The sequence below is a fragment of the Nesoenas mayeri genome (assembly GCF_963082525.1).
Source record: "Nesoenas mayeri genome assembly, chromosome: 9".
In the NCBI taxonomy this organism is placed as follows: Eukaryota; Metazoa; Chordata; class Aves; order Columbiformes; family Columbidae; genus Nesoenas; species Nesoenas mayeri.
This window is the reverse complement of record NC_137557.1, coordinates 4,800,987-4,818,277: the sequence shown is the minus strand read 5'-3', so window position 1 is coordinate 4,818,277 and position 17,291 is coordinate 4,800,987. Positions and strand designations below refer to the sequence as shown.

The following is a 17,291-nucleotide window of genomic DNA, read 5'->3' as shown; positions in this document are numbered from 1 at the left end:
AGTCACTGACCAGAGGCACATGAGCAATTTGTGCAGCAGCACAAACACGTGAACTGAACTCCCAGCAGCTGACCTGTTCTGCTCTGTTTAGGACACCTTTTCAGATCAGGATTTTTATCAAGGGCTTCTTATCTTATAAAGAGGCAGGGGCTGGATCAGAGAAGCAGCAGCGCCTGTGGATGAGGTTCCATGATCACAGGGTCCTCTCCTGCAGCAGCAGAGCTCTCCTTGTCCTTCCCAGGCTACAGTCTCTGCAGGCCTGTGTCCACATAGCCGGGAGAGCCCACTGGTAGTGAATGTTATTGCACCTCTGCAGGCTGGAGTGCAGCCAGGCAGATCAAACCGACAAAAACTGACACCCAGGAGTGCTGCTGGGCACCAGCTTTGCCTGACAGTAAATCAGATACGCTGTAAAAAATGGTTCTTGTTAAAGCCGAGAGGTTTGGGTAAACCCCTTTGTTGCTACTGTTCTTTATATACTCTCTCCTTTGACTTAGTAATGGTGTGCTTTTGTTCTTTTTTTGTTTTGTTTTATTTTAAAACCAAGCTAAATGAACTTAAGTGTTTCACAACCGTAACACTGGAACTTTAAAGTGAGCAGCCTGACTTTACTGGTATATAAATGGTATTTTGATGAACTTGGAGGATGTACTTGTTTCTTGTACTACAAATGAAACACACCAAGATTGGTTTCATTATTTCCTCCTGTCTCTGGAAAACTGTTTAAAAATATTTCTGTCATTCTAGCCATGAAGCAACTCCTATACATGAATAAGATGACATATGTATATAATGGTAGTTAAAAATCATTTAATGGTTTGGATATAGGCTTCTTAAAAACCTGGGAATCATTAAATCATTTCCTCTTTCCACCTACTCATCTTGTACCTGTAGAAGTGACTTGATTTATGCTCCTAAACAGAAAGTCACCAAATAGGACAGCAGAGGTTTGCTCAAATGCTTTCACTACTGTGATCTTCTGCAACTCTAAACATGCCTGTTAAAAATTAGTATAAAGAATAAATAACAGAGTAAAAACCAAACCAAACAAACAAAAAAACAAACCCCAAAACAACCAGCTTCCCCCCCCCCAAACACCTCAAATCAAGTAGAATAAAGTCTGTGTTTAATTTAGGTTTGTTTACTGCTGAGAAGAAAATATCGTAATCCTTGCTGTAGTAGTAGCTGCGCAAAGGGCTCCTGTGGGTGACAGGGCGCTCTGACCGTAGTTATGTGAAGCTGTTTCCCTCCTTCTGTTGCTACCCCTTGCAGTTAGAAACAGGAGACACCAGGTGAGGGAAAATTACAAAACAAGTTTATTAAATTCTAACAGAAAACACTTCAGGCTAAATATGTACAACCCCCTCCCTTCCCAGGGGATTATAAAATTGAGAGTTGAGCTATATACAAATAACAGAGGAAAAATTGTATATACATGAAAGATACTTTAAAAATAATTTAACCAAAAAATCAGTTATTCGTCCTTAACTGAACTTAATTCTGCAAGGCTTATCAACAGCCTCTCCATGATTGCAGCCCTGAAATCCTTAACATGGGACTTGTCCATCCTTGAAAGTTTTTTTGAAACACATGATTTCAGAAAAGTTGTCATGCTCAGTTAGTGCTCACATTTAGGCACATATTTGGAAGAATTATTCTCAAGTAAGATTTCTGAACAGCCAATTCAGAAATTTCCAGATGCAGATAATCTATTCAGGTAAAACTGGCACCGACATCAGTGCAAAACTGCCTGAAACAACGGTGTGACAAATCATGTCATTTTCTCTACATTACTGTTAATGGAATTATTGAAATTCCCTCTTTCATTTTGTGGGTAGGTCTCAAGAAGGAGATGTCTGCCTAAAAAAAATTCCATGCTTTCCCATATGAATCCCTTCCAGACAGTTATCAATACTGTTATAAACCTTGTACCTCCAAAATGAACTCGGAATCTGTAAGCCCAGGAATTAGATGTGCAGCTGATTTCCATGCAACTATTGGCAAAAGGTACAATAAGGACCTGTGTCTTCAGGTCCTGCAGCACCTGGCCTCAACACACCTACAAATAGTTATATACATATATATATATATATATTTAAAATCTATATTCTAGTAAATGAATACAGTTCATAGAGATCATACCTCAGCAGGTGAGATATCTTCACGAAAGGTGAGGATAAAAATCAAAACTCTCAGATGAGGACTCAAGAGTGCAGGTAACTAAATTATTGCTCCAAGACAAAACTACAAGCCTGTGTATTCTATTAAGAAAGGTTAAAATTGTTGTCTTGTAAAAAATAATTATCTTCTTGTCTATAAAGAAAACTAAATGACTAATAAAGCAAGTGCTACTGGTATAAGTATCTAAACAAATCCTGTATAAATCTAAGCACTGTATTTTTTTAAAAAAGTCTGAAATCTAAGAATACAGTAATAAGCTATAATTTCAGAAATATAAAACCAGCCCAACCACACAGAGTTATGGAATGCATTTTCTATGCAGGAATGTGGGGTTTTAAAAACTATTTTTCCAGAGCTAGTTCTCTCTTGTTGTTATTTATCCTGGATCTGTTAATCTTCAGATACTTTTCCTCAGATAAACTAATAACATGCTTTTGTTATCTTCCAAAGCTGTTTAAATATGAAATTTATTCATCGTATGGTATTGTTTATTGTCAGTATTCATGACTAAGCCTATGTCTATCCCAAGACTTCTGCTCTATTTTCAGAGAGAGAAAGTAAAGAGGAACCTTAGGACAAGTGTGTAAAGTTCACTTTTTTTCTTTAAACAGTCAAGATGTTCATCTTTATAGTTCTTCAGTCATAAATGGCAAGACTAAGGAATCCTTATGTGCTACATCAATAACAGAGCTAGAAAATAAAAGGGGAGTGGGGGAGAAGGGGAAAATGCCAAACAGGAAAGAATAATATCAGAGAACTTAATCCATTGTCCTTTGCCAGCATTCTGAAGGAAATGAGCTGGTCATAAATGTTGTAGTGCAGATATAGCAAAGAAAATAAAGGGTGGGCAGGTACGACAGTAATTAGCTTTAGTGGACAGTTAGAAGCGCCTGCATTAAGAATGCTCCTGGTGAGTATGGTTGTACTCCTTGCTGTCCACAGTAGACTTTATCAGCAAATTGACCATGTATTAAAGCATAGAATATGATCGAGAAGCTGAGTTTTAAACACGTCGCATCTTAAGACAATCAACACAAAGCAGTTAAAGGTCTATTACAACTACAAATGTAGGAAGAGGGGAGGGAAAAAAAATTCCAAAAATCTAGAGTCATGCTGAGGAGCCACGACACCATTTGCCAAATATTTAAATGGAATCCTCCAAGAAATTTGTCACAAGTCTGTTTAATTAAGGTGCAGATTAATTATTACTCCATGTAGAACAGAATTGGTTAAGAGGTATGTTCTATGCTCTTCTATTTATCAGTGTCTGGACACAAGGCATCAGTGGAAGTAAAATGCTAGCACCAAGGAAATAACCAACAAATAATATCTTTAAATGCATTGTTGGTACATTATTATGTTTCCTTACTAATTTGACGATTACTTAAATAATGCTTACATTATGTTAATGGCACAAACTGGCAAAATAGAGTATAAAAGTACTCCTATTGTCAACAAGTCTTAAAGTGATAACCCCACCAAGACACTAAAAATGTTGCTCTTGAAAATGTACAGTATCAGTCTTGCTAGATACTAGTTTTGTGCATTTACTGTGGACAAGTGACATGAGATAGAAAGCAATACATAGATACTTCAATTAAAACAAATCAGTCCTACTCTAACAACCCTTTGCCTTGAAGAACAGCAATCTGATCTGTTTATTCTTCCTCAATGTTCTTCATGTAGCATTCACTTTATTATTTTCACAGTGAAGGGCAGGATTTATTTCCTTTTCTGTACCTACTGTGGAACACTAGAAGCACTACTATTAAAAACAAAAAAGGATTATGAAGCTATAAGTCATGTGTTACATTAAGTCAATGCATCTTTCAATCTCATCTACAATATCCACGTTCCAGCTCTCTTGAGCAAATGCTGCTGTTTGTGCCAAAACTGGGGAATTTTAAGGATGTGAAAAATAAATCTGGGACAAGATAAAACAATGCTAGATTCACTTAAATAAAAGAAAAGGGGAAAAAGGTGACTTGTTGGAAAGAATACCCAGTAGCATCTATACCCCTAGAACCCTCTGACTTACCATACTATAGAAAAAAATAATTAACCACTCCTTTACTTGCCTTATCAGGAAAATATACCCAAAACTTTCTCTCTCTCTGGTCAGACTTCAGCTCAGGATGGCTGCTGCTGGCACACAGCAGCAATTCTTTGCAAGCACCTCACCAGAGCACAGGCCTACCTTCTGTCACGTACCGTTACATCGCCTTGGAATGCAGGAGTACAAGCTTGTTAGTGTTAATACATTCAAATGACTATTTTCCCCTTACACCTCTGGGTTAATAAACTATCAAATATGGCTTTAAACGTCTGCTCTCAAATGACACTGTGACGCACCGGATCAGCAGGAACATGGGAGGAGATCTCCAAAACACATAAAGATATTTAACAGAGAATTCTTAAGGCAGGTGTTGCTGGAAAGGAATCGTCTCCCAGAAATCAGTGTTAATTGCAAAGAGAAAGTTGATTGTGTATGAGCACAATTCAAGCAAACTCAAAAGACAGCACTGCACAAAGGAAATGCCTTACAAGTGTCTTTACACAAAAGGAAAAAAAGACCAGGTCCAATTCAAAAAGTGTGACTGCTGGCTTGCTTATGTTCATCTTACCAAAGTACCCAAGTTCATGACCAAATTACCTCGATGGCTCCATACTGCACCGTCAGTATAACTGCTGCAAGAAAATAAACTGAGGTTCTGAATATCCAGTCACAGCAGATCTTAGTAACGTTTCTGATGAAGGAGACTGACTGCCCGTCATGGGCAGCAGCATCTGATGGTCTTCAGTCCCAATGGGAAGGGGAAGTGCTAAAGACATCTCTGAGGGTTTCACGTCTATGGACTCCGATAAAGGACTTTTCTGACTCTGAACGGATTCTTGTTCATTGAAAGAATTATCAAGCGCGTTACAATCAGGGGGAGTTTCAGATCCTGCGGGGAAAAGAAAAAAGTTCAAAAGCTCCTGCAAAAATTCTGCAAATTCCCTTTGAAATGACCGTCAGACACTTGGAGCGTCAAACACTGCCCGGGCAGCTGGGCTGTCAGCAGCTTCCACATGCTGCGAAGCCCAAATCAGCAGTAAATACAACGTAACCACTGAGAATCGCATCCTCTGCTACTTGTAGCATGACAACTACATAGCTCACACGTTCCTACTTGATGTCTATTTGGCACTGTACAGAGAACAAATCCTTAAAATCATAGTGAACAAAGATTTGGAGATCAGGTTTATTTATGAAGGTTTCCTTAAGATTTTCCGTCCCAGAAAAAATAAGAACTGCAGCCACACCCAAACATTCTCTCTTTTAACTGACAGCAATGTACAGTAATTTATTCATCCATAAACTTATTTGGAAGAAAACATTTGTTAACTCCATCCTACTCAAAACCATTACAGTTTTTATCCAGTCACCTGAGAAAAATAGTTTCTATTCTTAATTTAAATCACTGCTAACAGATTCCTCACTGCCTTCCTGTGTGAATGCAGCCCGCCACTGCTCTTGGACACCTTTCTGACTAAGCCACCTGGGATATTTGACCCTTCCTCTATGGAATTGTGCTCTGCAGCCTGTTATTTCCGCGGTGCAGCGCTCCTGCCTGCTGTCTGTCTGTCTGTGTGTCCGTGAGGGCTGACCCGCTCGCTGCTGCTCTCACCTCACCCTCGCTCCACTGGGAACTTGCTAAATGGGGCTGCTCAAGCTTTTCACGTTCAAAGCTGCCTCTGTCTGCGACTTGTTTGCTCATCCTCTCCCTCGCCTGCTCTGTCTGTCCAGATCCAGATGTACACACACACCTATTATTCCTTCTGTATGACAGATGCAAGGAAATTATTTGTAACAGACTGAAGGATGGACAGATAACGAGGCATCTGGAGCCAGTGCTGAAAGAGGCTGGAGATCTGAGCACCTCTGTGCTTTGTACCACAGGTAAGTAATATACATAAAATTTCCTGATCAAAATCTGGTATCTAGAATAGGACTTGAATGTATTTGAAAAGTCTTTTCAGAGCAGTATTGGCAGCTGGGAACATTCTGCCAGCTGTCTGATGTTGTGTGTTTGCTTTAACTTGGATTAACATTGACTGCATATATACAAAAAAAATCTTTCACTGTTGCATTAAAAATATTTGTGCCTTCAAGATGTAAAGTAACCCTTGTAACCAGCGTGCCTTGTTCACCTCCGTTACTACTGTTGTGAAGACATACTCCTAAAACATATTCAGAAGAGGCAAAAAGCTTCCTACAGTTCAGACTATGCCTTCATGTGGGAAGCTCTCCCGAGTTACTGGGACAAGTAAGTAAATATTCACATAGAGAAATTCTTGTCAGCAGCAATTCACTTCTATTTTGGTCAACATGTGTTTGCTTTGGCAATGCAAATGCTTGGAAATTTGTCTTGAATCTACTTTAAAGCATGTACTTTATGCTTTAAAAGGTTTGGATACCTCTAAACTGGATGCTTTTGGGCCTAAAGAGAGCTACTATCAAAAAAACCCTATTCAGCATGGAGGAAAACAATAACTGATGTAGTTTCTTAACCTTTCTTTGCATAAGGAACTCACCTGTGTGAACTTTTGTTTTGTGCTTCTTAAGGTTTTTTATATCTGTGTAAGAATTTCCACACATTTCACAGATAAATGGTCTTTCACCTGAGAAAAACAGTTTGGCTGTTAGAACAACCTTGAAATTGAAAGAAAACACAGAGATGTAGGATAATAGATTTCAATGTCATATTTTAAAATGCAGCTTTGTAACTGTTATTTTATCTGCTTGTCTGTATTCAGAATAAAATTGTTTCCAGAGTAATAGATTAAAACTAAGCAAAAGAACCCAAATGTTAGAAGCCATGATTATACATCAACACCTATGCTGTTACACAGATATTAGTCTAAAAAAAGGCAATTAAGTGAATATTTAAATATTTTCTTTAAATTCTGTAAACAGAGAGATACATAAATTAAGAAACTCTGCTACAGCGCAATATGGAATATTTTAAAGGCAAAAGGGTAAGGGTAGAATATTATTTATAGTGCAGGAAGCAGCCTGTCTGGAGACTGACCTGTATGGGACCGAAAATGTTTATTGAGCTCTCCGGAGGAAATAAAACTCTTTTCACAAATGCCACAGATATATGGCTTCTCTCCTAAAGGAAACACAAGGAGTTTGTTATTTCAATGCATAAACCAGAATATACATAAAGAACTGACCAAAATGAAACAAGAGGTAACATCCAAAGGGAGTCAAAAGGGAAGAACAGGAGAAAGGAGTTGAATGACAACTCCAGAGTAACTCCCAACGAAGGTTTCAGGGTCACTACCTGTCTCCAGCCCCTCCGCAGGCAGCCAGGCCTGTCCCACTACCTCGGTGCTCCATCTCTGCTCACCTGTGTGTTTTCGGGAATGGGTGATGAGAGAACTCGAGACAGCAAAGGCTTTTCCACAGCTGTCACACACGTAAGGTTTCTCTCCCGTGTGGCGACGCACGTGGTAGGTAAGCGTGCTGGCCTGAGCAAAGCGCTGCCCGCAGCGATCGCACACGTAGGGCTTCTCGCCACTGTGCTTCCTGCCAAACAACACAGACACCAGTGATCTCCGGGCAGAAAGGAAAGCAACACCTTCCCTCAATTAGGATTTTATTCCCTAAGTTCCTTCTGCTAATGTTCTGTGAACTAAAAAACTGAAAAAACTGTGACTTTGGTTTTGAGATAGCAGTTTCTCACGGAGCAAAAAATCACCGTCTGTTGACTCTGGGAATCAGTGCGCTCGTGATTTCAGTGGTAGCTGAACTGAACTACAGGCCCTGCACATGTTAATGGATCATGAGAATGCAACAAGTTTTGCATTACAGTGTACTGAAAGATTAAGCGATAATTCCCAACAAAGGAACCTAATTCCTGCTCCTGCAAAAGGACAGTGAAGAGCAAGAACCATTCTGTTTCACTTCCCATGAAGGAACTCTCTCCTCCTTGATGCTACCAGCAGTCTGAACCAAACCAAAATAAAACAAACACCACTCCCACATCATTGCCATAAGGATACCAGTACGTATGCCGTAACATTCATAAATCACAAGCTGCTTCCCTAATAAACAAGTACGTAGCTGTAATTATTCTGTTGTCCAGTATGAGAGAAGACCAGAGAGAAACGGAGTAGACGTGACCAAATTATGTGAGTATGTAACTCTTGCTCACGCTTGAGTACATTATTCCATTTAAATAAACACATAGGTAAGTATTTGCAGGTTCTCACTTTTGCCTACCTGGCATGAATCTTCAGATTGCTTGAAGTTGCAAACTGCAGGTTGCAGACATCGCATTTGTACGGTTTCTCTTCGCCGTGATGCATCCGACTGTGGAACACTAACTGGCACTTCTGCGCAAAGCCTTTGTCACAGAGTTCACATTTGTACGGCTTCTCCCCTAGGGAAAAACAAAACCCTTGTACCCTCTGCATTTGCTAAGAACACTTTCCAATCCATTACCTGAGCAAAGCTCAAGTGTCTGTTGTAATACTTTTTACAAAGAACGTCTTGGACATCATCAGTCCACCAAAGTGGAACATGCCAGGAGTATAGCAGATAACAGACCATTTTTGAATGCATTGCTTTTTAGAGGAAAAAGGTAATAATATTTTTAATTATGCCATTTTCCTCGCATGAAGAATGCTACTACTACATTTTCAGACTTTTTGCTGGTTATGTCTATTTACGATTTTGAATATTCAAGATGAAGGACCAGTAAATCATGTGCTTTTTCTTGCCTGTCGAACAGCAACAGCTCTACAATGTACAGTCTAGTGCCCCCATATTTCTCGTCAGCACCTGCTGTAGATGCTACAGGTACTTCTCTGACTATTCATGTTTTCTTAGTGATCGAAACACTCTCATTGTGCAACTCCACAGTCTTAGATGACAGTAACTCAACAATTCTTCAGTATACTGTGCACATAAAAACATCAAAAATAAAAGTACGTAACATGTAGCAACCAGCACCGTGAAATTCCCTACCTACCCACACAAAAATTCCCAGTGCAACACCCTCAACAGTTCAAAGTGCAGCAAACTGTCCCTGAATGCTCCTCACAAGCTCCATCTTGCACATGAATCTTTGGTTAATCAGTGGCTGACAATATTTGAAACCCTCTCCCTTGGTTAGTGAAAAAGCAAATCCTTCTCCTGCAGCTGCATCTCAGCACCTCCTACTTCACCCCTTTCAATCTTCACAGCGTCCTGGAAAGAGCTCCACCGCTGGCCTCTGCTCAGAGTCTTCCAAAGGGGAAAAGGTGCAGAAATAACCAATTTTTAATCTGTTTTCACTGTTACTTCAGAATCCTGAATGCCAGTCGCAAAAGGAAGAAAACTACATAAACCAGGTCCCTCTGCTGCTCGCTGGGCTGAGTCCAGCAGCAAAAGCAACAGCAGCACAACAGCTACACCAGATCAGCCTGAAGAACCAAACAACCCAGTATCAAATCTTCCATCTCCAGAGAGAACACATGAAAAGATGAGCAAGCACAGCGCTCCGCCTGTATCTCTTCCCAGGCTCCAGCAACCGGCTGCTCGCAAACTTTTTCAGTGTTCATAACTGATTTTTCTTTGGTGCTTTGTTCAACAGCTCTTGATACAACATAAACTTTTCGTTATGCTATTGAATTGAATGCAGAGATCATAACACCATTGCACATTTCAGCTGCACATTTTATGGAATAAAATCCCAAATGCTGTAGTAATTCAGCCACCTCCCTTACCTTTTTGGAAGACCTTATGGGAGAAATTACCTACTCATCAAAGGCTGCATTTTTTCCCACTTTTGTTGTCAAACATATGTTAGAAGTTTTTAAAAAAAGCAACAGAAATTCTGATATCAAGTACAGTGAGTTTTTCATGCTCTACTGGTGATAGCTTTTGGTATTCCATCACTCTACAGAGTTAAAGGGTAGCCAGCTCTTTTGAGTCTTTCCAGAAACCAAGATGCTCAGACTACTAAAGTCCACTCCAGCTATTTAAAGTCGAAACTATAATTTTGTACTGAAAAATGCTGAAACAACGTAATGCTACCCGGATACAGGTATTATCCCCGTATGCATACCAGCAGCAGCTAACAGTTCTAGAGGAAGAAGTCAGAATGCAAAGACCTTTTCAGTCCTGCGCTCACAGGCTGCGATTACAGGTCTCTGCAGTCGCGGAGATGAGGCCAGCGGCTTACCTGTGTGAGTTCTTACATGTGTTTTCAGCTGGTTGCACTGGGTAAATGCCTTCCCACAAAGCTGGCACACGTACGGCTTCACTCCTTTGTGTATTCTCATGTGTCGACGGAGGCTGCTGGCTTCTGAAAAGACTTTTCCACAGGTGTTGCACACCGGCTTAGCTTTGGAGAACTTCTGGTCAAGCTCTTCGCTTGAAGTCTCCAGCTGGTAAGTGTTCTTTTCGCTGGCTATGCTGGACAGACAGTGCTCCTTCAGCGCACAGCTTTGCTGGGGCTTTCCCCGTTTCTGTTTTGCTGCAATAGTCTGAACTAAAAGATCCTGAGCTGCCAACGTTTCGCTTTCCACCACAGCTGCCAGCTGTAGTTCGGAGTTATCACTGCCCTGGGCAGCCTGTTCCGTGATCTGCGTGGCCAGCTTATTCGCATCTAAAAACATTTCCACGGATGCGTTCTCGGTCACGTCGTTCTGATATTGTCCGGATTTATTCTGTATGCTTTTGGGGGAGCTGAAATTCTTCTTTCGCTTTTTGGTTTGAGGAGATTTCTTTTCTAAAGCTGTTTTCTTTGCCTGTGGTTCAACCAACTCTGCAGAAGCAGCATCTGCTTTCTCCCGATTATTGTAATCTCGGAGAGTCAGCAGACAAGTCTGCTGATTCACTTCGACATTGCCAGTGATACTGGATGTCTCCGTAGAAGAGGGATTAGCTATAAAAGCAAAGTCTTCCATCTTGATTTTGCATTTAGTGACCACTTCTTCTACTTTGAGATAGTCGGCTGCCTGGTGAATTTCTTTCACATTCCAGCTGCAAGAAAAAAAAAGACTTGGGTGACAATATTCTGGACATAGCAAAAGTTTGTTCTGTACCAACTGTATCAAACACAGCTACTGAAAAGTTACACTGTCAGAAAATGTAACTTTAAGAACATATAGAGGAAGATCTAATCTCTTAGTGCTGTAAGACCCCAGTACCACGATTACTCCTGAACCACAGCCAGTGGAATCTGCAGAGCCACAGAACTAATAATTTTACTTTAAGTTCTGTGCCTTTTGTAGAATTTTAAGCTTAAAGCCCAATTGTAAGGCGGTGAGGCTAGACATGGGGCTGTTGGTCCAAAAAGCTCAGAAATCACAGCAAAAAAAGATAAAACACTGGAGAATAAAATGCATACATTATCACTCTATAATCCTTCTGCCAAAAGCCTCAAGCAATTTGCAAGCAGTGCATTCACCTCAGCACTTCTGGGAGGCAGGTATTAATCCTGTTTTATAAAACGATTTGCAAACAGTCTTAATTCTGTATCAGCTGCGCACAGACGACGTTAACACCAAGCAAGTCCTCATTTCAACTGCTATGCACTATTTTCAGTTCCTGCAACACAGGCCTTGATGGTTTAGAAAAAAATAACGTTGAAAAGGTGGCAACTTGTACCACCAATGAATCTACAGCACTCTGAAGAGAGATTAATGGTAAATAACATCATTCTATCGATCTATTACACAGGAAATGTAATTAAACAATAACTAAGTAGCCACAACTACGCTCTGTCCATGAACACAACTGTTTCAGTGTCCTGTGTTGGACCAGCGCTGAGTTCGATGTGCACCCTCCTGGTGTCCCCTGCGTACCCACCACAGAGGACAACCGCATTTGCAGCCAGTTGCAGCAGCCACTTCGAGGGACACAGGACAAGGTGACGGCTGCATGTGGGCAGAGCTGCGGGTGTCACCTCCCGCTGGGTGAGACTTGTACTTTCACCCTGCTCTTCCTTCAGAGATCTCAGCTGCTCAGAACGAATCCAGAAACTCTCCTGCTGCGGTCCCAGAGAGACGTCAAGAACGCTGCACACTTCTGCTCTGCCTAATTTGCAACACTCCAATTGTTAACCTCACCACACGGCTCTGCACGCTCATCTAGTAATACTTGTAGCTAATTTAAAAACCAAACACTCTGCATCTGTGTACCTAAATTATCAGGGACGAGTTTTCAGGCACCAATAGCAACAAGGCTTTTTGAAATGCATTTGACAGCAGACATTGAGAAAAGAGTTAAAATCCCGGTCTACATAGTTCTAAGCGTCACAGCTCCCATGTGATAATCTCTCTCTTTCCCTAAGAGAGACGAATTCTCCCTGTACACGTAAACACACAATGCGCACAAAATCCACACAGTAAAGGGGCAAACACTTTTTTCCGTGAGACACTTAGGGCACTGCGATATGAGAGTTTAAGTAAAGGCTTGTGCAAATTGTAACACATGGAACCTTTTAAAATCGTGCCTGTCCTCATCCATTCCTCAGACTTCAGTCTACTACACACATGGTTTCTACACACATTTACTTCTACGATCCAACTTTAGAAAGAATACACATATCCTTCACTCTCTTGGAGATCATGAAAGATTGTTAATCCCTTCCAATTAATACAGAAAGGCTCAGAGAGTGAAACTATCCATCAGTGAAATATCAGACAACATATCTTTGTTTTGGCACTCACGTACCATTCGGTATTTTAAAACATAAAACCAGATTATCTTCAACGTCTAATACATATCATACCTGCTACTATTTGTTCCTCCAGAACTTATTACAAAGAACAAAAATCCCAGTGCTGCCTTAACACAAAGTTTATTTCCCTATTCTGTTTCCCCCTTTAATAGCGTATGTTACCTGTCAAGGTTTAAGTTTCCCGTATAAATAAATTCCAGGAGTTTTTGGAATCCATCAGCTTTCACTTGAGTCTGATCCAAAACAACATTATTGTCAGATGCGTCTCTGTAAAACGCGCCGAAGTACTCGCTGAAGGAGGCAAGCACATTTCTGTGCGCTTTGAACTGGAATTCGCCAATAACAACAGTGCAGTCACACAGAAAGCCGGCTTCTCGCTGCTTGTTCAGTCTCTCCAAAAGGTGCTCACAGTGATGGGAACACTGCATTTTGATAACGAGATGCAGCCTCTTCGTCCTGATCTGCGAAAACAAAACAAAACAGAAAGATCGATTTACATACAGGATTTAACTTTGTTTCCCACCCTAACGGAGTAAGTTAATGATTAGGGAAGACTCCACACTTGAATCCTGCAGGGCGGCTGGCGCAGTGGTGCTTTTGTACGAAGTACAAGGAGATGGGTGGATCCTCCTTCACTTGGGGAGCTGCTAATTTTAGAGACTGACCGAGGGGGCGAGGGCAGAGACGTGTCCGCTCCCCCACCCAGATGAGAGGATTACCGCGCCTAATCTTACGAGCTAACGTGTCAAACCTGGGCTCCAAGGGGCCCGTTGCAGAAAGGAGCCGCCCGGGGCTCGGACCGAGCCGCTCCCGGGGCTCAGCCGCGCTCCTCGCCGCAGTGATCGGGGACGGGCAGAGCCCGGACGGGGGGTCCCGAGCGGCCATCGGGGGTCCGGGGAAAGAGCCGCCTCGGTGCCAGGGGAGCAGCCGCGGTGCCGCCGGGTACCAGCAGCCGCGCCCCTCCGGCTCCGCTCGCCGCGGGACGGGACGGACCCGCAGCGCCCGCCCTCGGCCGGGCCCGGCCCCGCCACCCCCGTGTCCCCCGCGGCCAGGTCCGGCTGACCAGGCGCCGTCCGTGCCCCTGGCGCTGCCCGCCCGCCCCGAGAGCCGCTGCGGCGCCGGCGGGGCCGCCCCCGGGCCGGCAGGAGGGCGGCGGCGGCGCCTCACGCACCTGCGGAGGGGACGGGCAGGGAAGGGGCTTTCGCCTCAGGCCGCCATGTTCTGATGACGCCGCGCGCGCCGCTTCCGGGAGGTGACTTCCGGTGTCGCGCCCGTCCGGGCGGCTGGGGGGGCAGCGGTGGCACCGGAGGACACAACGGGAAATGGGAGCGGGAACGGGGCCACGACCCGTCCCTCTGAGGGGAACGGGCAGGGTAGGGCTGGGCTGCCCTGCGAACGGCTTCCCGGGAGGGTCGAGAAATGCTGACTACAACTCCCATAATGCAGCGCGCCGCGGCAGGGCCCGGCGTTAGCGCGGCGGGGAGCGGTGCATGCCGGGAGATGTAGTCGCGCCCGACGGAGCGGAGCGGGACCCGCAGCAGGAGCGCAGCCGGCGGGACGCGCTGCGGTGCCCGAGAGGCGGGCGGGAGGGACCGAACGCAGCTTCTGCCCTGCAGCTCCTCTCCGCGCGCCCTGGATCGGTAAAAAACACACGGGTTTAACGTACCTTGTAACGCGGCAGCCCTCGGGGGTCTCAGCGTCGCTGTGCGTGCAGTTAAAGTTGATAAGAAGGGTGTTTTTAAACTTCAGAGATGTGGTAGTACCAGCGTGCAGCCCAACAGGGGGCAGCGCTCCTCGCTTTCAAAAGCGCAGTGAAGAAAAAGAGCAGCCCTGCCGGTGTTTCCGCCCGGTTTCGAACCGGGGACCTTTCGCGTGTTAGGCGAACGTGATAACCACTACACTACGGAAACCCCGCTTAGGTGGAGTGTTTTCGGCGGCCCCTCTATTGCGATCCCTCTCCGCCGCCCCTGCTGCCCCCAAAGTCTCCGTCCGACCTCGCACCGCTGCCCCAGCCCCCGGGCTCACCCAGGGACCCGCATCATCCCTCTGGCAGCTCCCCGAACACCCCCGGGGCGCCCCGCAGCCCCCACCACCAAGGGCCTCCCCTCGGCACCGCAGTGACCCCCGAGCTGTGGGGTGCTCCAGGGATGTCACCCACTCCGTGCACACCACGAGTAACAGCGTTGGTAGGAACGAGAAACTTCAAGATCTTGCTCTTTCTTGGAATATTCTAATTGATTTTCAATATATTTGTAGATAAAAAGCCGTAGCGTTTGGTAATATATCACACTGATGTGTCATTCTGAAGCACTATTGTTTACAAATCTACCTCCTGCTGTGGTTAAGAGGGGCTGGAAGGACTACTGTGTTGGGAATGAAGCATAGACCTGGAGAAAGGTACCAACAAAAGCTGGCACCAGCAAATGCAGGTGGGATGAGCAGGACAAACGGGGCAGGGCTGCCAAGGAGGGACATGGAGCACTGCAGCTCCCACAGGAACAGAGTGGGGCAGTTTCAGTGTGTTTGTCAGAAATCAGAGTGAAACAGCCCCAGCCAAGGAGGAGAAATAGAATTGTTTGGCACTGCCAGCTTTGCATTACAGTTACATCGGGCAGCGCCTCCTCTGCGGGCCTCCGGCTACGGCTGGAGCTCGGAGAATGAGGAAATGACTAATCCGCCTGGATTGTCTTGTGCTCCAGGCACTGAAATGCCTGATCTTGGCAGGAGCTGTAGAAAGGAACTCAGCTTTGCCATCCTTTGCAAAGGGAAACACAAGCCAAATCCCAGCCCGTGGGAGGAGAAAGAAAAGTCAAGAGGAATGGAATAGGAAAGGCTCCAGAAGAAAGCAGTGACAGGGAAGGGGCAACAGAAGGAATTTGGAAGTGGGCAGCGACACTATTCTGTTTGGCGGTGGGAGCCACAAGATTTCTTAACACCACTGCTGTCATCACGCAGAGGTTTCTCATAGCTGCAGGGATGTGTGGGTAAGAGGTGCCACAAAAGAGCATCTTTGGGAAAAATCAGCATCCTTACCAGCTCTTTTCATGCTTGCAACATCTGTCATGTCAATGTGGAAAAATACCTGTGGGAATGCACTTGTGTTCTTAGTGGGATGCTGGGATCACAAGATCTATTGTGCATAACTTTAGCACCTGGTGCAAAAAGGTTGACATTGCAGCCACTTCTCTGCCCAGTGTCTTTCTGTCCCAATATTAATAACACCCATCTCACAGCTGCCAAAGTTGTTTGGCCTGTGAAAGGGCCAAAGGTCTTTGCAGTGTCATTTCAAAACAACACACCCCATTTAAATGTACACAAAGTGCTTTTTCCTAATGTTCTTTACCTGGGTCATCCCCAAACTACCTTGAGCAAGGGGAGATGCTTGTGTTGCCGTGGACACCAAAGTGGAAGAGCACTTGTCCAGCACCACTGACTCCTGTAGATATCAACACATCAAAGATTTTGCTGTCTTGAAACCCCCTTTCACCCTCCTAATGGTAGATTTTCAAATTCTGCTCCAGTTGTATCACGAATCATCGCCGTGCTGTTGGCATGAAGATTTACTTCTATTCCAGTCCTTCCTGATGGTTTCAGCTTTTGCCCTGGAATGAAGCTGAAGGCTTAAACGAGGACGTAGTTGGCTTGGTCCCAGGTGGCGTTAAGGTGAAAGTCAATGTCACCCCTGACAGGAAGCTTTTGGTTTGGACAGAAGGCTCCTCGCTTCCCTGAGTGCCTCCCAGACAATGCGGATTATCGTGAAAGAGTGCAGGGAGGCCGAACCTAACACGGTGCATGGCAAACCTTTATAATATACATGTGATTTGATAACAGATGTTACTTAACGCTTAATGGAAAAGAACCTGAGATTACAGCTACCTGGAAGGTTGTGTGTAGGGGGGAGTCTGTGTACATAGCGTGCCTTTTGAAAGTGCAATAAAAATCATGTCTGGCACAGTTACTTCCTTCTTAGTCCAATAATATATCTTTGTGAATAGGCGTAGAATATGTTTTTAAAGAGGTTCTTTACCAGAACAACGCCGTACAGTCTATGTACGACTAAAGTTAGGAAAACGGAGCATTTACGCTATTGCTTCACAGTCCATTGTACCTGCAAGTCTGCGCAGCCTTGAAACGCTTTGCTCTGCGGTGGAAATCTCAGGGTCAAAAAGCAAAGACACAAAAGCCGTCCTGCGGAAGGTGATGCGGCAGGTGGAGTCCAGGCGAGCGCTCCAGGGAGTGGGTATCGCACCGGGGAGAATGCGCCCTGCACAAAGAGATCATGGCGGAGATAAATAGCCTCTTCCAACGGAGCACGGGGGCCGGGGCAGCCCCGGTTCGGGGGAAGGGGCGAGTTTCTGGGCCTGGCTCCTCATCTAGGCGTCCTCAACC

At 44.3% G+C, this 17,291-nt stretch overlaps 1 protein-coding gene across 2 annotated transcripts; it reads right to left on the bottom strand.

Moving 5' to 3' along the window:
• Positions 1-1,130: 1,130 nt before the first annotated feature.
• Positions 1,131-14,122, bottom strand: MYNN (myoneurin). Of its 2 annotated transcripts, none has more exons than XM_080349329.1 (8): positions 14,074-14,122; positions 13,065-13,363; positions 10,398-11,200; positions 8,453-8,612; positions 7,578-7,756; positions 7,254-7,337; positions 6,757-6,843; positions 1,131-5,126 (listed from the first exon to the last, which is right to left on the bottom strand). In XM_080349329.1, exons 2-8 carry the CDS (start codon positions 13,328-13,330, stop codon positions 4,858-4,860), a joined length of 1,848 nt encoding a protein of 615 aa, XP_080205455.1. In that variant the 5' UTR covers positions 13,331-13,363; positions 14,074-14,122; the 3' UTR covers positions 1,131-4,857. The 2 variants fall into 2 exon arrangements, with proteins under 2 accessions (XP_080205455.1, XP_080205456.1); XM_080349330.1 differs by lacking the exon at positions 14,074-14,122 and adding an exon at positions 13,654-13,943.
• Between the last annotated feature and the right edge of the window lie 3,169 nt (positions 14,123-17,291).

Bases quoted from the DNA above. Each gene is read 5' to 3' on its own strand.
- MYNN (XM_080349329.1), bottom strand. From the start codon at position 13,330: ATGCAGTGTTCCCATCACTGTGAGCACCTTTTGGAGAGACTGAACAAG. The intron at 7,757-8,452 runs GTAGGCAAAAGT...GTTGTTTGGCAG, and splicing joins AATCTGAAGATTCATGCCAG to GAAGCACAGTGGCGAGAAGC. The intron at 6,844-7,253 runs GTCAGTCTCCAG...TGTTTTTCTCAG, and splicing joins ACATTTTCGGTCCCATACAG to GTGAAAGACCATTTATCTGT.